The sequence below is a fragment of the Scomber japonicus genome, chromosome 22 (genome assembly GCF_027409825.1).
Source record: "Scomber japonicus isolate fScoJap1 chromosome 22, fScoJap1.pri, whole genome shotgun sequence".
NCBI lineage: Eukaryota > Metazoa > Chordata > Actinopteri > Scombriformes > Scombridae > Scomber > Scomber japonicus.
Window position 1 is genome coordinate 25935417 of NC_070599.1, and position 25607 is coordinate 25961023.

At 41.0% G+C, this 25607-nt stretch overlaps 1 protein-coding gene, 1 long non-coding RNA gene and 5 other non-coding genes across 7 annotated transcripts; all 7 read left to right on the forward strand.

Moving 5' to 3' along the window:
• The first annotated feature begins 11277 nt into the window (after window positions 1-11277).
• Window positions 11278-12452, forward strand: LOC128384211 (uncharacterized). Its single transcript, XR_008324086.1, has 3 exons — window positions 11278-11341; window positions 12241-12354; window positions 12441-12452. It is a non-coding gene; the product is annotated as an uncharacterized LOC128384211 (long non-coding RNA).
• LOC128384855 (small nucleolar RNA SNORD14) lies at window positions 11783-11875 on the forward strand. The gene has a single exon (XR_008324585.1). It is a non-coding gene; the product is annotated as a small nucleolar RNA SNORD14 (small nucleolar RNA).
• On the forward strand, window positions 12074-12166 carry LOC128384856 (small nucleolar RNA SNORD14). The gene has a single exon (XR_008324586.1). It is a non-coding gene; the product is annotated as a small nucleolar RNA SNORD14 (small nucleolar RNA).
• A 362-nt stretch (window positions 12453-12814) lies between the features above and the next one.
• Window positions 12815-12907, forward strand: LOC128384854 (small nucleolar RNA SNORD14). Its single transcript, XR_008324584.1, has one exon. It is a non-coding gene; the product is annotated as a small nucleolar RNA SNORD14 (small nucleolar RNA).
• Window positions 12908-13103: 196 nt separating this feature from the next.
• Window positions 13104-13196, forward strand: LOC128384858 (small nucleolar RNA SNORD14). The gene has a single exon (XR_008324587.1). It is a non-coding gene; the product is annotated as a small nucleolar RNA SNORD14 (small nucleolar RNA).
• A 211-nt stretch (window positions 13197-13407) lies between these two features.
• On the forward strand, window positions 13408-13500 carry LOC128384860 (small nucleolar RNA SNORD14). Its single transcript, XR_008324589.1, has one exon. It is a non-coding gene; the product is annotated as a small nucleolar RNA SNORD14 (small nucleolar RNA).
• Window positions 13501-16631: 3131 nt separating this feature from the next.
• rnf175 (ring finger protein 175) lies at window positions 16632-25030 on the forward strand. The gene is made up of 9 exons (XM_053343692.1): window positions 16632-16711; window positions 17043-17080; window positions 17802-17943; window positions 18763-18917; window positions 20056-20163; window positions 22095-22215; window positions 22563-22696; window positions 23690-23791; window positions 23931-25030. The coding sequence occupies exons 1-9, from the start codon at window positions 16691-16693 to the stop codon at window positions 24049-24051; spliced, it is 942 nt and encodes a 313-aa protein (XP_053199667.1). The 5' UTR covers window positions 16632-16690; the 3' UTR covers window positions 24052-25030.
• The last annotated feature ends 577 nt before the right edge of the window (window positions 25031-25607 follow it).

Sequence of the window (25607 nt, forward strand, 5' to 3'; positions counted from 1 at the left end):
ACACGCACACACACACGACACACACACACACAACACACACACACACGACACACACACACACACACACACACGACACACACACCACACACACACACACATAGACAGATAAACACATAGACACACACGACACAACACACACACACACACACACACGACACACACACACACCCACACACACACACACACACACACACACACACACACACACACACACACACACACACACACAACACACGACACACACACACACACACACAGAGAGACACACACACAACACACACGACAAACACACACACACACACACCACACACACACACACAGAGAGAGAGAGACACACACAACACACACACTAACCCACACACACACACACACACACACACACACACGCTGGTAATCTGATCTTCATATATTCCCACGAGGAGCTTGGCGGTCACTTTGTCTCGTCTGTCTCTGTCTCCGTCTCTCTGCTGGTCTCTTTTCTTTCACAGATGCATTTTTACAGGTTTGGGTTTTTTTTTTCTTTCTATGATGTAATAAATTAAAAATGGTAACGGATCCTTAAACTGTTGCAGATTAGACCACAAACCAAACCATTAGATAAGATTATGTACCATGTTCATGTCTGATTAGATGTTACACGCCTCCACAAGGAATGAGGTAACTGCTATAACCATACAGGAAGGAAGGAAGGAAAGAAAGGAAGGAAGGAAGGAAGGAAGGAAGGAAAGGAGTAGGGAAGGAGGGAGGAAATGATGAAGGAAGGAAAGGAGTAAGGAGTAAGGACGAAAAGAGGAAGGAATTTAGGAGAGAAGGAAGGGAAGGAAAGAAAGGAGTAAGGATGGAGGGAGGAAGGAAAGGAGTAGGGAAGGAGGGAGGAAAGGAGGAAGGAAGGAAAGGAGTAAGGACGAAAAGAGGAAGGAATTTAGGAGAGAAGGAAAGAAGGAAGGAAAGGAGTAAGGACGAAAAGAGGAAGGAATTTAGGAGAGGAGGAAGGGAAGGAAGGAAGGAGTAGGGAAGGAGGGAGGAAATGATGAAGGAAGGAAAGGAGTAGGGAAGGAAGGAGGAAATGATGAAGGAAGGAAAGGAGTAGGGAGTAAGGACGAAAAGAGGAAGGAATTTAGGAGAGGAGGAAGGGAAGGAAGGAAGGAGTAGGGAAGGAGGGAGGAAATGATGAAGGAAGGAAAGGAGTAGGGAAGGAAGGAGGAAATGATGAAGGAAGGAAAGGAGTAGGGAGTAAGGACGAAAAGAGGAAGGAATTTAGGAGAGAAGGAAGGGAGGAATGAAAGAAGGAAGGAAAGGAGTAAGGACGAAAAGAGGAAGGAATTTAGGAGAGAAGGAAGGGAGGAAGGGAAGGAAGGAAGGAAAGAAAGGAGTAAGGATGGAGGGAGGAAGGAAAGGAGTAGGGAAGGAGGGAGGAAATGATGAAGGAAGGAAAGGAGTAGGGAGTAAAGGAGGAAGGATGAAAAGAGGAGGGAATTTAGGAGAGAAGGAAAGAAGGAATGAAAGAAGGAAGGAAAGGAGTAAGAACGAAAAGAGGAAGGAATTTAGGAGAGAAGGAAGGGAGGAAGGGAAGGAAGGAAGGAAGGAAGGAAAGAAAGGAGTAAGGATGGAGGGAGGAAGGAAAGGAGTAGGGAAGGAGGGAGGAAATGATGAAGGAAGGAAAGGAGTAAGGACGAAAAGAGGAAGGAATTTAGTAGGGCTGAACGATTTTAGGAAAAGATCTAATTGCGATTTTTCTGGCAGATATTGCGATTTCGATTTGATTCACGATTTCCTTCAAATCAAGCTTCAGTGCAATATTCACAATGTACAGTAACATTAAAACATTAAATGCTATTACTCTAATGCAAGGATAAAAACTAAAGACCAATGGCAGTTATTACAAATGAAGAACTAAAAGAGTACTTAAAAGAAGTATGGCAAAAAATCCTTAATTGTGTTAATTTGGAAAAAAAAAGCTAAATAGAATACAACACAATTCCAAAAAAACTAAACAATGTTAAATAAGTAATAAGAAAAACTAAATTCAACAACTCTTTACTTTATTCAACCCTACTGTATATTAAGAAACCTGGACTATCTTTTTAAGTGAATTTGACAAGTAATGGTAATAAAATAAAACTCAAATATCTTTTTTTAAACAAAGGCTGACACCACACGTCAGGGTGAAGTGCAGAACAAATAAAATCCCAAAAATACTTAAATCAACAATAATACTCGCTTCCCTGACATCTTTACATCACTCAGCATTTACACTCTGCATACAGCTGTGGGATGGCAACCTGGTTGAAGTAGGTGCGGGAGGGAATCATATATCTTCTGTCCAGCGTGCGGAGGAGGTTTTTAAATCTCTCTGTGTCTCCGCTGCTCTTATCATACGGAGTTACACTGGCAGAACATGCTGTAATTGTAGTCTGTTTGCTACAGTGGGCCTGAGTATCATTTTCACCGGACTTTTCACCGGACTTTTTCGTCATGCAAATGCTTGTGTTGATTTTTCAAATGCCGGTTGGTTGTGTTTCCGCTAGATGTTGCAACTTTAGCGCGACAGGTTTTGCACAGTACCTGTTTCAGGTGCACGTCTGCAACCTCAAACCCGAAACACTCCCAAATGACCGACGTGCTGGTTTTCTTGGGGGTTATATCCCCTAACTCCACTTCAGGTCCAGCTGAAGCTATTTCTGAATAATTATAATTAAGGAGCCGGTTAATACTGATTGGTTAGCGTGACCTGTCCACGAGTAGCATGCCGCTTCTGATTGGTGAGCTTGGCAGGATGGTAGGGAGACGGCATGTATGTGTAAAATAGTTGACACAACAGATCCTGTGTCAGTCAGGAGCGCTGCAAAAACCGCAGCTTTGGCGATCACATGATCGCGCTGTCTGAAATCGCAATTTCGATCAGAAAACGATAAATCGTTCAGCCCTAGAATTTAGGAGAGAAGGAAGGGAGGAAGGGAAGGAAGGAAGGAAAGAAAGGAGTAAGGATGGAGGGAGGAAGGAAAGGAGTAGGGACGGAGGGAGGAAAGGAGGAAGGAAGGAAAGGAGTAGGGACGAAAAGAGGAAGGAATTTAGGAGGGAGGAAGGAAAGGAGTAGGGAAGGAAGGAAAGAAAGGAGTAAAGATGGAGGGAGGAAGGAAAGGAGTAGGGAAGGAAGGAAAGAAAGGAGTAAAGATGGAGGGAGCAAAGAAAGAAGGAAGAAGGAAGGAAATTAGATGTTACTGATGGATGGAAATATAGTGAAAGTTAATTCCTTCCCTTAAAGGCTCTTTTGGCACTTTTCTACTCTACAGTTCTAGCTCTACTCTACTCGACTCGGCTCGGTTTGGTACCAGGAACGAATTTTCCATTACTATAGTTCCTCCTCAACGTGGGCGGGGTCGTCATAGCAACGCTGCGTTAAACTGCCGTGACTTTCGTTTTCTACGCGACACAAACACATAACCAATGGAGGCGATGGTGTACTTGCTCTTTTCCTTCCTTCCCTCTGTCCTTCCTTCCTTCCTTCCTTCCTTCCGTCCTTCCTTCCTTCCTTTCCTTCCTTCCTTCCTTCCTGCTGCTGTATGTGTCTTTCTGTCACACACACTTCCTTCCTTCCTTCCTTCCTTCCTTCCTTCCTTCCTTCCTTCCTTCCTTCTGCTGTATGTGTCTTTCTGTCACACACAAAGCAAGACAAGAGAAACCGAATCTCTGTAACGCTGTTGTTGGGATTTAAAAATGGCGGCTTTGATTCTTGCCGGCCGCTGATTGGTCAGAAGAGTTGTCGCTGGAAGAGTCATGAGCCGTCCCACACAAGAATCAAACCTGCTCACAGCCAATCAATAGCAAGCGTTCTTCGATTTTGACCCACTGCCACACATGATGGGTGTTGAATAAAGCTCTCAGTTGGTATCAGTATCACTTTAAGGGTAATTCAGTTGGTATTGGTATATGCTAACTGCTAACTGCTAAGCGCTAACCCTAACCCTAACCCTAACCCTTTTCGTCCTCAGTGGTGGGTTTGGTGGTTTTAGGACCCCCAAAGAGAGGATCACACAAGAATCAAACCTGCTCACAGCCAATCAATAGCAAGCGATCTTCGATTTAATGCGACATGTGATTGACCCACTCCTTCTGTTCACATGATGGGTGTCGAATAAAGCACTCAGCTGGTATCAGTATGACTTTAAGGGTACTTGAGTTGGTATTGGTATATGCTAACTGCTAAATGCTAACTGCTAACTGCTAATTGCTAAGTGACAATGACTTGGCTGGGTTTTCGTCCTCAGTGGTGGGTTTGGTGGTTTTAGGACCCTCAAAGAGAGAGAGGATCATATGGTATTATAAGCTCATTTTAGGGTTAACAGTAGGAGGGGTTTGTGCAAAGTCATCTTGGCTGACTCTTGGCAGGCGTGAGATCAGACTGAAGTGAAGTGAGAAGAGAAAGGTGGTGGTTGTGTGAAAGATCAACCAACAGCTTTACAATGTCACAGAAACAAGAACACATCTGTGTGTAAATATGAGACGTACGATGGATTTCTTTCTATAAACCATTTCAATCATAGAAGTCCATGTGTGAAGCTGAGATCACATGACACCTGCAACTTTAGGAAAGGAGGAAGGAAGGAAGGAAGGAAGGAAAGGGGTAAGGATGGAGAGAGGAAGGAAAGGAGGAAGGAAGGAAAGGAGTGGGGAAGGAGGGAGGAAAGGAGGAAGGAAGGAAGGAAGGAAAGAAAGGGGTAAGGATGGAGGGAGGAAGGAAAGGAGGAAGGAAGGAAGGAAGGAAAGAAAGGGGTAAGGAAGGAAGGAGGGAAGGAAAGAAAGGGGTAAGGATGGAGGGAGGAAGGAAAGGAGGAAGGAAGGAAAGAAGTAGGGAAGGAGGGAGGAAAGGAGGAAGTAAGGAAGGAAAGGAGTAAGGACGAAAAGAGGAAGGAATTTAGGAGAGAAGGAAAGAAGGAAGGAAGGAAAGGAAAGGAGTAGGGAAGGAGGGAAGAAAGGAGGAAGGAAAGGAAAGGAGTAAGGACGAAAAGAGGAAGGAATTTAGGAGAGAAGGAAAGAAGGAAGGAAGGAAGGAAAGGAAAGGAGTAGGGAAGGAGGGAAGAAAGGAGGAAGGAAAGGAAAGGAAAGGAGTAGGGAGGAAGGAAGGAGGGAAGGAAAGAAAGGGGTAAGGATGGAGAGAGGAAGGAAAGGAGGAAGGAAGGAAAGGAGTGGGGAAGGAGGGAGGAAAGGAGGAAGGAAGGAAGGAAGGAAAGAAAGGGGTAAGGATGGAGGGAGGAAGGAAAGGAGGAAGGAAGGAAGGAAGGAAAGAAAGGGGTAAGGAAGGAAGGAGGGAAGGAAAGAAAGGGGTAAGGATGGAGGGAGGAAGGAAAGGAGGAAGGAAGGAAAGAAGTAGGGAAGGAGGGAGGAAAGGAGGAAGTAAGGAAGGAAAGGAGTAAGGACGAAAAGAGGAAGGAATTTAGGAGAGAAGGAAAGAAGGAAGGAAGGAAAGGAAAGGAGTAGGGAAGGAGGGAAGAAAGGAGGAAGGAAAGGAAAGGAGTAAGGACGAAAAGAGGAAGGAATTTAGGAGAGAAGGAAAGAAGGAAGGAAGGAAGGAAAGGAAAGGAGTAGGGAAGGAGGGAAGAAAGGAGGAAGGAAAGGAAAGGAAAGGAGTAGGGAGGAAGGAAGGAGGGAAGGAAAGAAAGGGGTAAGGATGGAGAGAGGAAGGAAAGGAGGGAGGAAGGAAGGAAAGGAGTAGGGAAGGAGGGAGGAAAGGAGGAAGGAAGGAAGGAAGGAAAGAAAGGGGTAAGGAAGGAAAGGAGGAAGGAAGGAAAGAAGTAGGGAAGGAGGGAGGAAAGGAGGAAGGAAGGAAAGGAAAGGAGTAGGGAGGGAGGGAGGAAAAGAGGAAGGAATTTAGGAAAGAAGGAAGGAAGGAAAGGAAAGGAGTAGGGAAGGAGGGAAGAAAGGAGGAAGGAAAGGAAAGGAGTAGGGGGGAGGGAAGGAAGGAAGGAAGGAAGGAAATGAGACACCTGCTCTCATAGCGTGGTTTTCAGAGAGAAAAGGCCTCTGTACGCTACGTGCTAACAGGCTAGCTAGCTGTAGACTAGCTGGTGAACATAGTGGAGTATAAGAGGAGTTGGTGGAGAGTAAAACCGGAGCTAAAAGAGAGTGAATATTCAGCAGGTGGACAGAAACACGCCTCCTAAATGAATTAAGGTAACTGCTACATATATATAGACACCTGTTCTCCACTTATTATTTAACCCTCCTGTTGTCCTCGGGTCAAGGAAGGACAGAAGGAAGGACATGAGGAAGGAAGGAAAGGAGTAGGGAAGGAAGGAAGGAAAGGAGCATGGACGAAAAGAGGAAGGAATTTAGAAGAGAAGGAAGGAAGGAAAGGAGTAAGGACGAAAAGAGGAGGGAATTTAGGAGAGAATGAAGGGAGGAAGGGAAGGAAGGAGTAAGGATGGAGGGAGGAAGGAATTTAGGAGAGAAGGAAGGGAGGAAGGAAAGGAAGGAGTAAGGATGGAGGGAGGAAGGAAAGAAAGGAGTAAGGATGGACGGAGGAAGGGAAGGAGGGAGGAAAGGAGGAAGGAAGGAAGGAAAGAGGAAGGAATTTAGGAGAGAAGGAAAGAAGGAAGGAAGGAAAGAAGGAAAGGAGTAAGGACGAAAAGAGGAAGGAAGGATGGAAGAAGGAGGGAGCAAAGAAAGAGGGAAGAAGGAAGGAAAGAAGGAACAGTCAAAAGAGAGATGGTGTCGATTTGACCCGGGAGGACGACATCTGATATAGTTGTGTACTTTTAAACATAATTAAGACATACAGCCTCTGTTTCCACCTTTCTTTTTTTTTTACCAATAAATTAAATTAAACTTTAAAAATATTTAAACTTTACCACACAGGTGAGTAGAGGTCATGCAATTAGCCTCTCTGATCATATTAGCATAAAAAAAGGTAGCATTTCTTACCAAATCTTAGCCTGTTGATAGCGCAAAGAGGCAAAATATGCAAGATTATGACAAGTTTACATTCATTTTTAAAGGGTTAGGGTTTTGGTTAATCTTTTATAAATTATTTAGTATTTTCTATTTTATTTTATTTTATTTATTTTTATTTATTTTTTTAGCAGAAATAGTAAAAGGAAATCAGAGTGGATCATCCCAGTTTCTGTCCACAGAAGTGACGTACCTCCTGTTACTGTTAGCACTCAGGATGCTAACTTACAGAGCATGCAGGCCTGGCACACACACACACACACACACACTCACACACTCACACACACACTCACACACACACACACACACAGACAAGATTTAAATTTGCTCTAAAGCTCACTCATCCATCCATCCGTCCGTCCTCCACCCTCCCTCGTTCATCCTGCAGTCCTCGTTTTCATCCACCCTTCCTCTTCCTCTTCCTCATCATCATCATCATCCTCATCCTTCACACACACACCATGCTGCAGATGCTGCTGTCATCCCCAAACATACCTCCATCTACCCACCCTTCCTTCCTTCCTTCCATCCTTCCATCCTCCCTTCCTCCCAATCAATCCATCACTCTGTCCTGTCATCCCTCCATCCTCCCAAAAAAGAAAGAGAGCACTCACCATGTTTTATTAAGACGCAGGCCGACGAGTGTGTGTGTGTGTCTATTTTCCAGCTTGAAGCCATCGCGTCATGATAGCGTCCTGTTTGCTCCCTCTGCTCTAAATGTGTGTGTGTGTGTGTAAGAGAGAGAGAGAGAGTGTGTCAGAGTGTGGGAGGAGTAGGAGGAGGGGGGAGGATATCATCGTCACGGCAACACCAGCAGCTTGCAGCAGCAGCAGCAGCATCACCAGACTGTGGAGGGGAGGATGGACGAGGAGGAGGAGGAGGAGGAGGAGGAGAGGAGGTGGGGAGGGGGGAGGGGGGCATCCTACAGGCCTCGCTGCAGCATCCAACCAATCAGAAGCAAGGAGGCGGGCATTAAAGGAGAGATGTGATTGGCTCAGCTGACTGTCAATCACCTGATGATGACACCTCTATCTCTCTCTCCTCTGTAGTCTCACTCGTATCAACTTCTAAACGTATTAAATGAAATATTTTAACATAATAAAAGCAAGCATGGTTTTTTTAATGTTATAAAATTATTAAAATGTTTAATTTAAAGTTTATTTTTTATATATATCGCCTCCTTTCTTCATTTCATAGCATGTATTTACTATGCATGTTATTTTTTTAAATCAATAATACAAATAATTTGACATTGAATTCAAAAAAATACAATAAAAAATTAATAAAATAAAAATATGTTGCTTACACTCAATGTCTGTAGCAAATAATAAAAATCATTATTTATATATAAATACAATGACTTACATTCAAATTAATTCCTAACCATAACCTTTTTCCACAGGTTTCATGTTCACAGCATGTGTTAATATTATTATTTTCTATTAATGTTATATACACACACACACACACACACACACATACATATATATTGCCGATAAGAGACTTAATTTGATATAAAAATATAATAATAGCTACTAATAATGATACAAAAGAATGAATATTGTTGACACTAAATTACTAAACCAGTAGCCTATTAATCAATCATTATTCAATCTATAAAAACACATTATTTAATAATAATATAGGCTAATAATAAACTTTCATACTAAGTGATGTAGCTCAATGTGCTTTACAGAGAATAAAAACCCAACAGCAAATATACAAATAACATTAAAATGAGACAAAAGTCAGATTAAATAAATATTACAGCTGCCGTTTAAACCCCGTTCACGTTACTTGACTTCAGACACATTAAGTTGATAGAAGGAAAGAAAGGAGTAAGGAGGGAGGGAGCAAGGAAGGAAGTAAGGAAGCAAAAGGAGTATGGAGGGAGAGAGGAAGGAAAGGAGGAAGGAAGGAAGGAAAGGAATATGGAGGGAGGGAGGAAGAAAAGGAGGAAGGAAGGAAGGAAAGGCGTAAGGAGGAAAAGAGGAAGGAAGGAAGGAAGGAAAGAAATGAGTATGGAGGGAGGGAGCAAGGAAGGAAGGAAGAAAGGAAGGAAAGGAGTAAGGAGGAAAAGAGGAAGGAAGTAAAGAAGGAAAGGAGTAAGGAAGAAAAGAGGAAGGAAGGAAGGAAGGAAAGAAATGAGTATGGAGGGAGGGAGGGAGGAAAGGAGTAAGGAGGGAGAGAGCAAGGAAGGAAGGAAAGGTGTAAGGAGGAAAAGAGGAAGGAAGGAAGGAAGTAAAGAAGGAAAGGAGGAAGGAGGAAAAGAGGAAGGAAGGAAGGAAAGAAAGAAAGAAATGAGTATGGAGGGAGGGAGGGAGGAAGATAAGGAGTAAGGAGGGAGGGAGGCATCAAGGAAGGAAGGAAGGACATGAGTAAGGAGGAAAAGTGTAGTCTCCAGCAGCGTGTAGTCCTCCGGGCCGGTAGGCGGCGGTGAGCCTCCGGTTACCGGCTGACTCAATAAAAGCGCGCGCAGACGGAGGATCAGTCATTTGGCTTCACGGAGACTCTTAGAAACCAGCTGCTGCTTCTCTTCATCACAGTTACGGTAAATATAACTTTAAACTTTCACTTTAATCCTCAAATAACAACTTTAACTTATTAAACACAACATGCACGAGCTACAGCTGCAGATGTTTCATATTAAAAGTTTAATTTATATTCAGATGGTTGAAGATTGTCCGTGAAGAGTTTCCACATGTTGAAACTGAACCGAAACTGCAGGCCTCGTTATTTGACGTGTTTTCTTTATGTTATTTAAACTTTAGTATTTTATCTTTTAACAGATTATAATAGTTTTTAAAGATGGTTTAAAAGCTGACATGTGACTTTTAATAGTTGAGCTGTACTGCGCATGTGTGGAGTTTATGGGACTCTTTAGTATTTTTCATTCAATGAAATTGTTCCTTTTCATTGTTAATCCGAAACATCTAAAAGCATAAAGGGGAAGAAGGGACTAGGACTATTACTGAAATAATTACAGATGTTTAATTTAAGACAAGGATCAAGAGAAAGGACTCCCAAATAACTCCAGTCAATTACAAATGGATAAAAGATAAACGTGAGGGATGGTGAGATGATTTAATGGGAGAGGAAATGAAGAAAAAACTAAATTCTGATACACAAATGTGTTTTCAGTTTTTGTACTTTTTCTCTAATCTTTGGTTTTTGCTGAAATATTGGATCATTTGAACATTTATTGAAATGAAAGCATGTGAGAAGTTTAGAGGGAAGAATCAGTATTTGGTGGAGCTGTTAACAACTCATAGACATCTGAAATGTGAGCCGACTACACACTGCTGACTGGTTTCATCTTTAACAATGTGTTGTATTTTAAAAGCTAGTTATATTATCTATTGAGTCAAATCTGCATCTGAACAGTAACTAAAGCTGTTCAATAAATGTAGTGGAGTAGAAAGTACATCACATGGAAATACTACAGTAGAGTACAAGTACCTCGAACCGTACTACAGTAAAGTGCAAGTACCTCGAACCGTACTACAGTAAAGTGCAAGTACCTCGAACCGTACTACAGTAAAGTACTAGTACCTCTGACTGTACTGCAGTAAAGTACTAGTACCTCTGACTGTACTGCAGTAAAGTACTAGTACCTCTGACTGTACTGCAGTAAAGTACTAGTACCTCTGACTGTACTGCAGTAAAGTACTAGTACCTCCAACTGTACTGCAGTAAAGTACTAGTACCTCCAACTGTGCTGCAGTAAAGTACTAGTACCTCGAACCGTACTACAGTAAAGTACTAGTACCTCCAACTGTACTACAGTAAAGTACTAGTACCTCGAACCGTACTGCAGTAAAGTACTAGTACCTCCAACTGTACTGCAGTAAAGTACTAGTACCTCTGACTGTACTGCAGTAAAGTACTAGTACCTCCAACTGTACTGCAGTAAAGTACTAGTACCTCTGACCGTGCTGCAGTAAAGTACAAGTACCTCGAACCGTACTACAGTAGCTTACAAGTACCTCGAACCGTACTACAGTAGCTTACAAGTACCTCGAACCGTACTACAGTAGCTTACAAGTACCTCGAACCGTACTACAGTAGCTTACAAGTACCTCGAACCGTACTACAGTAGCTTACAAGTACCTCGAACCGTACTACAGTAGCTTACAAGTACCTCGAACCCTACTACAGTAGCCTACAAGTACCTCGAACTGTACTGCAGTAAAGTACTTGTACCTTCGACTGTACTACAGTAAGGGTACTCCTCAATCTCAGGTGCCTTCATGATAACAGACCTTTATTACTGAATTTATTTGGTTTTCTAACATGAGAAATGTCCCGACAGGTTTGCATCCATCGCCCCTCAGAATGAGCTTCCTGGTCACAGTGGAGAAGCTGCTCGGCTGGTACGACTTCAACCTCAACGGTAAGAAGCAGAGCGAGCTGATGAGTTTAAGTTTCTTACTCATTTTAGTCTGACTGGAGTCTGTATGACTGACCGATTCATGAAAGAGGACATATTCTTTAGACTTCTAGCTCTATATTTACATTTTTGGGCTCTACTGGAATATGGTTTCATCCTTATTTATCTTCTGCTGGTCCTTCATGCAGCCACAGACCACTTTAGCTTATAGTTCACTCTGTTCTGATTTGTCTGCTTCAGGCGTCCGTCTGTGCACGCTGGAGCTAAAATATGTGGACAATGTAAACGTATAGAAAAACCTTAGCAACCAATACTACAGTCGGCTTATTGACGGACCGTTGACCATGTTTGAAATCAAAGTACATGAAAGTTTAGCAGAATATGTCCTTCTTTTGGTGTGACTCAGACCTGCCTGAATGCAGCTCTATAACCGCTCACCTCTTTTCGCTGTGATGATGATTTTTCCTGCCATTCGTAGTTTCCACCAGAGGTCTAACGACCAAAGATGGCCCAATCCTTCCTTGGATGTCTGAGCGAACAAAAGTCTGTAATGTGTCTCGTAACATTTCTGTTTTCAGACCTAACTTCATCTCCATCTCACTTTCAGGGTGAATATCCATGTGGAGGCCATGTTGTGTTAAATTGGCAGACTGTCAACACCAGGACCGGCCTATAAAGCTGGTATGTATGTTTTAGATTACAGTATCTATTCTGTAAAGTCATGGTGCCCGCTAGTCGCTGTGATGATGATTTTTCCTGCCATTCGTAGTTTCCACCAGAGGTCTAACGACCAAAGATGGCCCAATCCTTCCTTGGATGTCTGAGCGAATTAAAAGAAATAGAAGTGATTGTTATATCTTGTTGACCTCCATAACTAAACACACTTTAAATGTTCGTTTCAGGCAGGATGTAGAAGGTCCGGACCTTGGCGTAGGTGTTCTCATCATGAGTCCACATAAGCTTTGACTCCTTTTCAAAGGTATGTATCCTATCCAGTAATAGAACAGTGTTAACAGGTTATAGACTTGACCTTAATATATATTTCCCCCTTTTTATTAAGCAGTTAAAAGCCTCACTGAGACTGAAATCTTTTTCAAGTCAGACCTAGCCTTGAAACATAAGTGTATAACAAATGTACAATACAGACAAATGCATTGAGTTTTAAACATGGTTATGATGCACATACAGGTGTTTGAAGTCTCTAAAAAAACAATGTAGATTAATTATATTTGATAGATCTGAATTTAAGATTGCATCATACAATTGCAATGTTATTTGCAGCTATTAACTATCTGAATTGGTAACTAAATTTTAAAATACTGTCTTGGCTTTGGGTGTTCAATATAAGTACCATTTTAAATGGGTGTGTTTTATAGAAAAGGGTCTTTAAAGACTTAACTGTATTTACAAGTATGTGCTTAATGAAAACTATACTCAATCTGTGAACCCTTCAACTGTTTACCTCTTTGACACAATTCGCTGTGATGATGATTTTTCCTGCCATTCGTAGTTTCCACCAGAGGTCTGACGACCAAAGATGGCCCAATCCTTCCTTGGATGTCTGAGCGAATTTTAAAGTAGTCAGTGTTACCTGTTTTATGTCTCACCCAGTTTCACACCTAACTTGTGACTTTGTCACTTTCAGGGTCTCTCCTGGCTGTGCCTATCAAGTCAAAGGAAGCAGCAGCAGCAGTGATAAAGCTTATATCCTGGTAAGTGTCTGCTTTTTAAACAATATGTTGATGTTTGCAAATGCACAGACGGTTCGCTGTGATGATGATTTTTCCTGCCATTCGTAGTTTCCACCAGAGGTCTAACGACCAAAGATGGCCCAATCCTTCCTTGGATGTCTGAGCGAACAACAAAAGTCTAATGTGTCTCGTAACATATCTGTCTTCAGACCTAACTTCATCTCCATCTCACTTTCAGGGTGAATATCCATGTGGAGGCCATGTTGTGTCCAATCAAAGTGAAATTGGCAGAATGGTCAACACCAGGGCTGTCCTATAAATCTGGTATGTATGTTTTAGATTACAGTATCTATTCTGTAAAGTAGTGGTGCCTGCTAGTCGCTGTGATGATGATTTTTCCTGCCATTCGTAGTTTCCACCAGAGGTCTAACGACCAAAGATGGCCCAATCCTTCCTTGGATGTCTGAGCGAATTCAGTTGTAGTTGTTGACAGATTAAGAACGTTTTCTGTTGGCTAATGTTTCTGTCCTCCCAACAGATCGAGCATGAACGAGGAGCCTGCACTACACTGATTTCTCTTCACGGTCAACTCTGGACACAGATTTTCCCAGTCTCATCATCAAAGTTTATGTATGCAGTTATATTGTTTGAAGAAATATCAGGACAGCTGTGGCTCAGGAGGTACACTATATTGCCAAAAGTATTCACTCACCTATCCAAATAATTGAAATCAGTTGTTCCAATCACTTCCATGGCCGTAGGTGTATAAAATCAAGCACAAAGGCACGTAGACTGTTTCTACATCAACATTTGTGAAAGAATGGGTCGCTCTCAGGAGCTCAGTGAATTCCAGCGTGGTACTGTGATAAGATGCCACCTGTGCAACAAGTCCAGTCGGGAAATTTCTTCCATCCTAAATATTCCACAGACAACTGTCAGTGGTATTATAAGAAAGTGGAAGCAATTGGGAACGACAGCAACTCAGCCAAGAAGTGGTAGGCCACGTAAAATGACAGAGCAGGGTCAGACGATGCTGAGGTGCATAGTACGCAAAGGTCGCCAACTTTCTGCAGAGTCAATCGCTACAGACCTCCAAACTTCTGGCCTTCAGATTAGCTCAAGAACAGTGCGTAGAGAGCTTCATGGAATTAAGCCTTACATCACAAAGTGCAATGCAAAGCATCGGATGCAGTGGTGTAAAGCTCGCCGCCACTGGACTCTAGAGCAGTGGAGACGCGTTCTCTGGAGTGACAAATCGTGCTTCACCATCTGGCGGTCTGATGGACAGGTCTGGGTTTGGAGGTTGCCAGGAGAACAGTACTTATCTGACTGCATTGTGCCAAGTGTAAAGTTTGGTGAAGGAGGGACTATGGTGTGGGGTTGTTTTTCAGGAGCTGGGCTTGGCCCCTTAGTTCCTGTGAAAGGAACTCTGAATGCTTCAGCATACCAAGAGATTTTGGACAATTCCATGCTCCCAACATTGTGGGAACAGTTTGGGGATGGTCCCTTCCTGTTCCAACATGACTGTGCACCAATGCACAAAGCAGGATCCATAAAGACATGGATGAGAGAGTTTGGTGTGGATGAACTTGACTGGCCTCCACAGAGTCCTGACCTCAACCCGATAGAACACCTTTGGGATGAATTAGAGCAGAGACTGAGAGCCAGGCCTTGTCATCCAACATCAGTGTATGACCTCACAAATGCGCTTATGGAAGAATGGTCAAACATTCCCATAAACACACTCCTAAACCTTGTGGAAAGCCTTCCCAGAAGAGTTGAAGCTGTTATAGCTGCAAAGGGTGGACCGACGTCATATTAAAACCTATGGATTAAGAATGGGATGTCACTTAAATTCATATGCGAGTCAAGGCATGTGAGCAGATACTTTTGGCAATATAGTGTAGAACGGTTGTCCACTAATTGGAAGATCAGCAGCTTGATTCCTGGCTCCTCAAGTCCACATTTTGATGTGTTCTTGGGCCAAGATACTTGTGAATGTTAATCTCTATCTGATGAGCAGGTTGGCGCCCTGCGTGGTAGTCTCACTCATCAGTCTATAAATGTGATGTAGTGTAAATGGTGCTTTGAGTGGTCAAAAATACTAGAAAAGCGCTATACATGTACAGTCCATTTACCATATCCATCTGTTACGAACTAAAATGGTCTACTCATGCTAATTATGTTTGTATTAGCATGAGTAGACATCATGTCATACAAAATGTTTAATTTTAAAGATGAACCAATATTTCCTTCAAATGAATTGAATAAAAATAAAAGTATGAATTTTCTGTTTTCTTGAGTGATTTTTGCTTGCAACTAATGAGGCCATTATCTGCTTAATGTGTGAATGTATTGGGATGTAGTGCTGTCCAACAGTCTAGTTGGTGATGACCCTAATCCTGCTGTTTTAGGTATCTCACCTGATTCTAACAAGTAGCTCATTATCAAGCAGCCGAAGCTTGTAAAAAGGGCTTGATATTGAGTTAATAATTAGAATCAGGTGTGTTAAGAGTAGGGAGATGCCTAAAATATGCAGGACTGTAGACCACTACCATAATGCCATTAAATTAGAATGTATTTTATTAATCCCACAACGGGGAAATTCACTTGTAACAAGCAAAACGATGTGTAATATACACCTTTAAACATACACTAGTGCTAACTGAGCTAAAACAAGCACTAGAAGTAAAGTGACCAGAATATAAATAATATTGCACATAAAAAAACCGATTGCAGTGTGAAAAATATAAATATGATGGGTAGTGGTGAGGATTGAGAGAAGAAACTACAGCATGTGCAGGTTGTGCAGGTGTTGTAGAGTCTGACAGCAGTAGTTATTACAGATCATAAGCAGCTTATATTTTGTTTTCTTGTGTGGACTTTAAATATTAGACTACTAAAATGTGTTAAAACAGTTGTGGAATATATCTACAAAATAAATTAAATACAACCAGAACATTTTAATGATTGTTCCTGTAGTATTTTTGTGTGTCTATATTAGAGCGATTCAGGGGCGATTCTAGGATCAGGCCTTTAGGGGGGCTCAGCTCCTAATGAGAATGTGACATACAATCTCCTGCAAGTGTTTAAACCCCCTGCTAAACTACTCATTTCAACAGATTACACAAATTACAAGAAGAAATATTAATACATAGTTGAGTGTAATACATAGTCTACTATAGTGTATAATAATAATGGTTCAGAATAAACAATGACACATTTTTAAAGAGAGGACACTAGAGATAGTTAATCAATCAACAATATTAATGACCGAACAATCCAAAATACATTAAACCTGTTAACGTAAAACCATTTGAACCTGTAGCAGAAGTGTTTGTCCCATCTCTAACAGACAGACTCACAAAATAATAATTAACGCTGTATAAAATATTTTTTATAATAAAAAATTAAAAATAATAGTTTATATATTTATAGGGGTGCTGAGATCAAATTTAGGGGTGTTTGAGCATCCCCTAAAAATCGCTACTGGAGAGATTTATATTAAAAAAAAAAGCGTGATGTCTATTTACGCGCGGTTAGACTTATGGCACTCTCGGCTCTCCATACCCGCTACGTCTATGAGCAGCTGTCAAACGGCGTGCTAACCTTCCCCTAGCTGCTGCTAACCGGGTAGCTGGGTAAAAACAAGGGGCAGGAGATGGCAGGAGTGCACCCTCAGGTAAATAAACCCCTCTATTTCACTACCAAGCAGGTCATATTGTGTAGAAACGAAATGCTTTGCAGCTTTAGTGCGTTTAAAAGGAGTTAAATCGGCTGCTAATGGTTGCAAGCTGTCAATACTGTGCTGCTGCTGCTGCTGCTGGTGCTGTTGTTATTTCGACGTGGCATTATAGAAATCCATATTTACATCGTTTTTTTTAATAAACATACATTCCTTCTTTTTTGTATTATTATTGCTAAGGCGCCATTCCGTTTAATAAGTGGGTTTAACCTACATAAATCAGTCCAGTGAGACCCAGCTGCTATTTCTGTCTGTCTCCTCATTACAGGACGACCTGCTGAAAATGACTCACAGGGAGAACTGGAAGTGAGTAGCTCCTCTCTTTATTTCACCACTAACTTTCTGATATAAATGTGTGCATACTTCAGAGGGGGGTTTAAATATGCAGCCCTGTGGCCAGAATCGGCCTGCAGAGGGGTCCAATCCGGCCCACTTTACTTCCTGTCTTCTTTTCCTTCCTTCCTTGCTTCTGTCCTTTATTCTTTCCATCCATCTTTCCTTCTTGTCTGTCTTCCTTCCTTTCTTCTTTTGTTCCTTCCTTCCTTCTGTCCATTCTTTCCATCCATCTTTTCTTCCTGTCTTCCCTCCTTCCTTCCTTCCTTCCTTCTGTCCATTCTTTCCATCCATCTTTCCTTCCTGTCTTCTTTCCTTCTTTCTTTTGTTCCTTCCTATCATCTTCCCTTCTTTCCTTCTGTCCTTTATTCTGTCCGTCCTTCCTTCCTCTCTTCCTTCCATTTTCCCTTCCTGTCTTCTTTTTGTTCATTCCTTCCTTCCTTTTATCCATCCATCCATCCTTCCCTCCTTCCTTCCATCTCCTTAATGATCCGACCCGCATGAGATCAGATTGTTGGTGGCCGTTGATTTAAAATGAGGTTGACCCCACTTGAATAGAAGATTAAAGACTGTATTGTCCTTCAGCCTCCTCTTGTGTTTTTGTTTCCCTACCCCTCACCCCCATCCATCCATCCATCCATCCATCCATCCATCCATCCATTCACCTCCTCCTCTTGTCTTCTCCTCCTTGCAGGGTGCAGCATGAGCGTCTGCATGTGAAGCACCGCGGTCACGAGGCCATGCACGCTGAGATGGTCCTCATCCTCATAGCCACGCTGGTGGTGGCTCAGATAGTCCTGGTCCAGTGGAAACAGAGGCACCACCGGTCCTATAATGTGAGTCCACGGCTCCAGGACTGCGTTGCTGATTAATCGATGATCAATAACACAGTTCATAGTTCCCTCTGGTGCAGGATCTTTGAGGCTGATACAGATCTCAATGCATTAAGTCACAGTGCAGTTCAAACAGGTTTTATGCCATTATATCAACACATATTTAATCTATAGTAACTATGCATGAGAGATAGATAGATAGAAAGATAGATAGGAAAATAGATACCTAGGTAGGTTGATGGATGGATGGATAGATCGATCTATTTTATTATTATTCCCAAAGGCTACTTAAAGTAGCTTCTTGAGCAGCCGCTTGAATACGAAAACAGTGATGTAGGTCAAATTAACAAGCACTGTGAATGGCTAAAATACACACAATATCTAAATTAAATAACCCAAATAACAATACATTAATAGAGACTAGAGACTAGACATACAGTAATAACTATAATATACTATTTACTGACTATATATACTGTTCAGTGATGTTTATATGATGTAGTATAATGAACTGTACATTAGTAATACTCAGGTTTTCTTCACTGATGTCAACAAATATGCACTAATTATTTGGCATCATGTTCTTGTTTGCTCATGTGCTGTTATTATTAATTGTTAGATATTAATTCTAGGTGCAGGTGAGTCATTTTATTTACCCTATGGCTGTGCATCTGTTTGTTTCACATGGGTTAGTAACCTAAGTTAGCATAAATGCCTCTGAAAATAATAATTGGATAAATGATCAAGTCTCTGGTTCAAGCTTTTTTTTGGATTGTGTCAGCCTGAGAACTCGTGTAAATGTTTTATCGGTCTCCTCCTCAGCTGGTGACTCTGGTCCAGATGTGGGTGGTCCCCCTTTACTTCACCATCAAACTGTACTGGTGGAGGTTTCTGTCCATGTGGGGGATGTTCTCTGTCATCACCAGCTACGTCATCTTCAGAGCCACTCGCAAGCCACTGTCCTGCAGGACGCCGAGGTGAGCTGGGATGTCAATGAGAAGTGGATGTTTGAAGACTTCTTTTAATTGGGTCTGTATTGTGATTGTTGACGTGTTATCTGAGAAAAGAAGAAGAAAGAAAATAATCTACAAGTCAGTGTGGTAAAAACAGGAAATATAAACAATGAACTGTATAACTTATCATGCATAAGTTAACTGTTTTTTTACTTCCCCTTTTAATATTCTTCTTATTTCAATTCTGGGAAATGCTTGAAAGACGTAATGACACAAATAATTTACACAAAACTAGTAGTGGTTTGGTCCCTCTTACTGATATATTATTATATATGACATCATGAAGATTATTAATAGTGAAGCATCAGTGTTAGAGCAGCATGTTACTGTTGTAGCTGCTGGAGGTGGAGCTAGTTTACACTACTTTATATACAGTTAGCTAGTTTACACTACTTTATATACGGTTAGCTAGTTTATACTACTTTATATACAGTTAGCTAGTTTACACTACTTTATATACAGTTAGCTAGTTTACACTACTTTATATACAGTTAGCTAGTTTACACTACTTTATATACAGTTAACTAGTTTACACTACTTTATATACAGTTAACTGGTTTAGTCCAGTGGTTCCCAACCTAGGGGTGGGGCCCCTCCAAAGGGTCAGCAGATAAATATGAGGGCTGGTGATTTTTGCTGAAATATTGGATCATTTGAACATTTATTGAAATGAAAGCATGTGAGAAGTTTAGAGGGAAGAATCAGTATTTGGTGGAGCTGTTAACAACTCAGGCATCTGAAATGTGAGCCGACTACACACTGCTGACTGGTTTCATCTTTAACAATGTGTTGTATTTTAAAAGCTTGTTATATTATCCATTGTGTCAAATCTGCATCTGAAAAGTAAGCTGTTAAATAAATGTAGTGAAGTAGAAAGTACAATATTTCCCTCTGATATGTTGTGGAGTACCTCAAAATTGTACTTGAGTAAATGTGCTTAGTTACTCTCCACCACTGATAATAGATTAATACATTACTTTTTATATATTTGTATATATTTGGAGCAAAACTTGCCCACAATCACCCCACAAATGACTTAGATTTCATTGACATGTTTGTATTATACATGTTAACAACACTCCGGCTGTATTTCTGTGTTCAGGATGGTGTACAAGTGGTTCCTGTTGATCTACAAGCTGAGCTATGCTGTGGGTGTTCTGGGCTATCTGGCCATCATGTTCACCATGTTCGGCTTCAATGTCTTCTTCAGGTGAGTCGTCCACACTTCCATGGCGACGGGATCAGGGGTTTACAGTTAGTTTTAAACATCTCATCAGAGAGCACAGAAAAGGAATCCCAAAGCTGTGCCGAAGGATGTTGGCTGGTTGAAGTACTGATTAACTGATTGGTTGTAGTTATAGATTACAGTAGTAGTGCTATAATTTTAATTTTAATATATTTCGAGAAACATGGAATTTACTATAGCACCTACTCTTCATTACACAGGAGAAAGGGAATACATCTACATTTACCCATCTATATAAAATCAAACAATAAGACAATACTACACACAGATTTACAAACAATACATTTCTGAATTTCAAAGAATATGAAAAGGGCGGTCGCTGTCGACGTCTTTAGGTTTCCTTTTGATATTATCATTAACTTTGTATTGTTCTGTATTTTATACCATTAATAAAATACCATTCCTGTCAGTTCAAACCTTTAAGGAAAATAATGAAAACACAAAAGAAACAGAGTGAAGCGGCACCAATCAGCTGAAAATAAATGGTTAAGATTAGAAAAAGAAAAAAAAAAGATATATATTGGAGTTTGGATCAGTAAATTTCCAGTTTTCCATTAATTTATGATGCATTTCCTGACTGTCAGTAGTACTAAATCTGTTCTGTCCAGTAAAAGCTAATAGGTTAGGCTTAACATATTAATAACAGATATCAGAAGTGATTTTTACATCTTCATATTTCATACATTTTCTTACAGACGCATGTATCACGACCTCCCTGCATCAAATACTGTCATACTTTGTGACTATTATAACTTTGACCACTAGATGGCGGTGATGTGTCTGTTAAAGGGTTTTGTTGTATTGTTGGTGTTTAAATTGAAAATGAGTAGCAGGTTTTCCCACATCACTTTACAGCTAAGGCAGCCGCCTAAGCAACACACACCTACCGCCTTAACTAACGTCTTCAAAAAAAGAAAATGAATAAAATAAATATATCCAACCAACGTCTGCAGCGGGCCGGAACCGCTGTGTCCAACTGTCTGACTTCGACCCTGAACACACCTGTAGCTCTCTGTACCTCCCGCTAGCATAACACAGACACGCTAACAGTGATATTAAGTTTAAGGAAACAAACACAGACCGCTGGTTAAAACATATATCTACATCATCTAAGTCAGAACCTGCTGAGAAACAAACACCGGAGCCCGAAAAAGTAATGACACCAGCAGCGCCATGTGATGTCAACCTTAACAACGTTAATCCTCAGACAGGTTACTATGACGTTACTATAGCAACAAGTTTCAGGCTAACCGGCTCAGAGTAAATGAAAGGCTCCAACTAAACAAGTGATATCTTTCTTTTATACAGTCTATGCTCAGAGTATATAAACGGATCCAACTAAACAGCTGATATTAACGGTGAAATGTTTAAAATGCTGCGGTGCTGCGCGTTTTATCAGCTGATGTTACAAAACCTCAATTTTAAGTCATTCAAGATGTTTCTCATTTAACAGACCTGAAGAGAGAGAGAGAGAGAGGCAGATTCAATAAAAACGTGATGCTACTGAAGCTGAATATAAACTACTTAACTGTATAATACTATATAACTTGTAATTACTATAAAATATAGTTCAGAGAATAAGTTAACTATATCAAATGGATTCAATGGCTTAACCTGTGCAATCTAATTTAATCCAATACAGCAGCTCTGCTATGAATTCTACATTTATGAAGCTTATACATTTTTTGACAAGAAGGTAAAAATTCTGCTTTATGTTCATTATTGAGTGATTGTGGTGTATTAGGGTGCATTATATTGAATGGTGTTCCTAATATTTTGTCCACTCCATTAAGGCTAGTTGCGTTTACCATTTACACGTGGCTGTCTTATAGCCTACTCAGTTTAATTTAAATGGGCTTTACTGACAGCCGATCTCTCTTTCTTCCTTTGTTTAGGATCAAGGCTGAGGACTCTATGGATGTTGGTGTCATCATGCTGTTTTACGGACTTTACTACGGCGTGATGGGTAGAGACTTTGCTGAAATCTGCTCGGACTACATGGCTTCTACAATCGGGGTAAAAACACAAATTTATTCTTAATATGATTCCAACCTAACCTCATCCCATGTCAGATGTGACCAGCAACTTCCTAAAAAACATTAAAAACATTACACATAATAATATATAATGATCATGAATTGATAACTATTGATTGCTTATCATCACAACTCTGGCCGCACAGATATTGTTCCTCAGTGTGGATGACAGTTTTGGCGCTTACAAGTCAGCCCCTTGTTTCTTACAAAGTCTCTAATGTTTTGGCACCAGTGCTATCACAAGAGTCGCCAGTTGATTTTCTCTTTCGATAGACCAGTTGATTAATCGTTGCAGCTCTACGTGGGTGTGTTGTTGTTTTTTTTCAGTACTACAACAAGGGGGGAATGCCCAGCCGGAGCCTGACCAACGACATCTGTGCAGTGTGCGGTCAGAGGATCCTGGTGGACGTGGAGGACGAAGGATTTATAGAAGACACCTACCAGCTCTCCTGTGGACACCTGTATCCTCTGAGTCAGTTAATGCCCGACAAGAAACTAGTTTGTACTGCTATGTTGTCCAAACATGTTGGAAGGCAAAAATCTTAACAGCTTTTATTTTATTTATGGACATTCCTGAAGGTAGGTGAAAATCTGGCTGTAATAAAGAGAGCAGACGTGATCATGAGCACATGTTTTCAGACCAACTTGCATACAAAAGTGACAGAAATAGTTGAAAAAACAGCTGGAAAAGAAGTTGAAACCTTTACCTTCTTTCTCATCTCTACATAGCTGACCAGTCGTTGTGATTGTTGGTTACAGAAATTGTCAGACACAGTTTCCCCCAACTCCAAAGTTTGTTGCTGTTTTGGTCAAACTCAGAGATATTCAGTTTACTGTCAGATACAGTATGAGACTAATAAAAGCAGACCATTATCACATTGGAGATTAACTAATGAATGTTTAGCAAATGGCCAGATAGAAAAGTAGGGTTTACTATTCCAGCCTTGTGTCACCATGATTGCATTTGAAATCACATACTAACCTACTGCCTACCAAATGAATGATTAAGTATGCCATTACCAGCAGACTGAAGTATACTGAAGCAGGACGGCATTACTGGTCCGACCTACTGTTGAATGAAAATTGTTTATTTATTATTTACTGCCACCATTGCACAGTCTGAGGAGACACAATGCATTCTGGGGTAGTTGTCCAGTAAACTCACACCACTACTCTAATATATTCTAGTATACATTCATATACTTCTCACATACACAGAATCCACATACTAGTCAGCTTGAAGGCAACTACATACATGAACACCACCTATGTTAAAAGTATGGAAGTCAACAGTGAGGGATACTGATGTGTCTATTGGTCTTTTCTGACTCTGAAATATGTTACTATGCCTGATAGCATAAAACACTGAGATACACTGTTCACAAAGTGTGACTGCACAATAAGAAATAACTTTTCTGCAGCTGTTTGCGCCTTAACTTGACCCGCCCCTTCAGATTCCACGAGTTCTGCATCCGCGGCTGGTGCATTGTGGGTAAGAAGCAGACGTGTCCATACTGCAACGAGAAGGTCGACATGAAGAGGATGATGAACAACCCGTATCCTTTTATCATAACTGTGTGGGTGATGAAGAAGCTGTGATGATTTAGATGATGTATATAAATGCATGAAGGTATTTCTGTACATTTAGTGCAACACATCAGCATCCTGAATGCTCTTTAACTCATATCCCGCCAGCTGGGAGAAGACACATGTCCTGTATGGACAGCTGCTTGACTGGCTCAGATACCTGGTTGCCTGGCAACCCATCATCATTGGTATTGTCCATGGGATTAACTTCTCCCTAGGCCTTGAATAGAGACCTGAGGAACTCCACTGTAAGTACTGTACGTACCCGGACTTGTTTAAAGCGCAATAAACCTTTTGTGACGAAACGTGAAGCTCGGTCGGCGCTGCAAGGAACTGATTCAGGCTGCTTTTGAAGTCTTCGTTTCTTCGGTACGTGTTCTTCGACTGGACGCTTGCACGGTTTCCTGCAGACGGATCCCAGGTCGTCTGGACCTCTGTTTGCGGGGGACACTGTGATCCCAAAAACTGCTGCCAACTTGAACATAAATGTTTGAGCACAGTATTTAATTTCAGAAAGTTTTGACACTAGAAAGGTATGTGAAGTTTGAAACTTTCTGTCTGTTCAAAAGTTGCTGTCTTGTCTTGCATGTTGTCTTTTATTGTGATAAATCATTGCTTTACTTTGTACTGTATCACACAAAAACGCCTTTTTAAACAGTTTTATAGTTTATTTGCACACTCCTCGCTGCTGCTGGCTCCGTTGACACCACTAACAAATGTTTCTGTTCAAACTAGTTTTAAAGAAGAATTGATCTGCATTTAGAGGACTGCAGCTCTTTGCACAGACAGGGTTACAAACAGGACAATTCTGTCCAAATAAAGGTACACCTAACCTGTTTACATTTCCTGTAGCTTCTGTTTATTATAAATGTTTGATTTGAAAAAGGTCAACGTATTTCTGCAGATGGAGTCAGTGTGTCATTGTCATGGTTTGAAATGTGTTTTTAGGTCACTGCTGCTGAACAGGCGGTTAAGATAAGAGAGAAAGAGGTATTAAGAGTTTACATTTGCCATTTGGTGCCATTCTTTCAACATGGTGACAAGTAACAATGGTAACCACCCTCTAATTGTTCAGTACCAGGATATTAAATGGGTCTGTTGAAACCCTTGAAGAGTAGCTTTCTTTCGCCAACTTGAATGGATGTACGTTGCTTTTTTTGGTCAACACTGCTGCTGATATCAAGTTTGTATCTATTAAACATTTATAAAACCTTGTTTGTATGTCAGAAAATGTTCATATTTAAACTCTTTAAGGTGACACTTCTGGTTTGGACTCTGTGGTCTGAAGTCGCATTGAGGCCGTCATCAGCAATGAGTGAGAGTTATTTATTTATTTATTCAGATGGTACCATTGAGATTAAAGATCTGTTTTCCAGGAAAGACTTGAGGACAAGAAACCTTCATTAGACAAGAACACAATCAGAAGACAGAAACAACATAAGAGAAAAGAAATTAAAGGAGAAATACGCAACACTGATAGCAAGTGTTTAATGGTTACTGGAGTCCAAATTCAAATTACTGGAGACACTTCCCCTGTCTCTCGTCTTTAGAGTCAAAACTGATGCTAGTTTTTAAGTCAGGTTGATCCAGTTGGTTGTTTGAAGCTGCAGCTCGCTGTGTTTGAGTTCCATTGTTTCCTATCCGGCTACCTGGGGTGTTGAGACGGGCATCAACACGAACTCACTTACATATGCGGTTGTGTTAAAATCGTGTGCCAGCACCACAATCAGGTTGAATTGGCACTGATTCAACACAGATCAAAACAAAAACAGACACTTTACACTG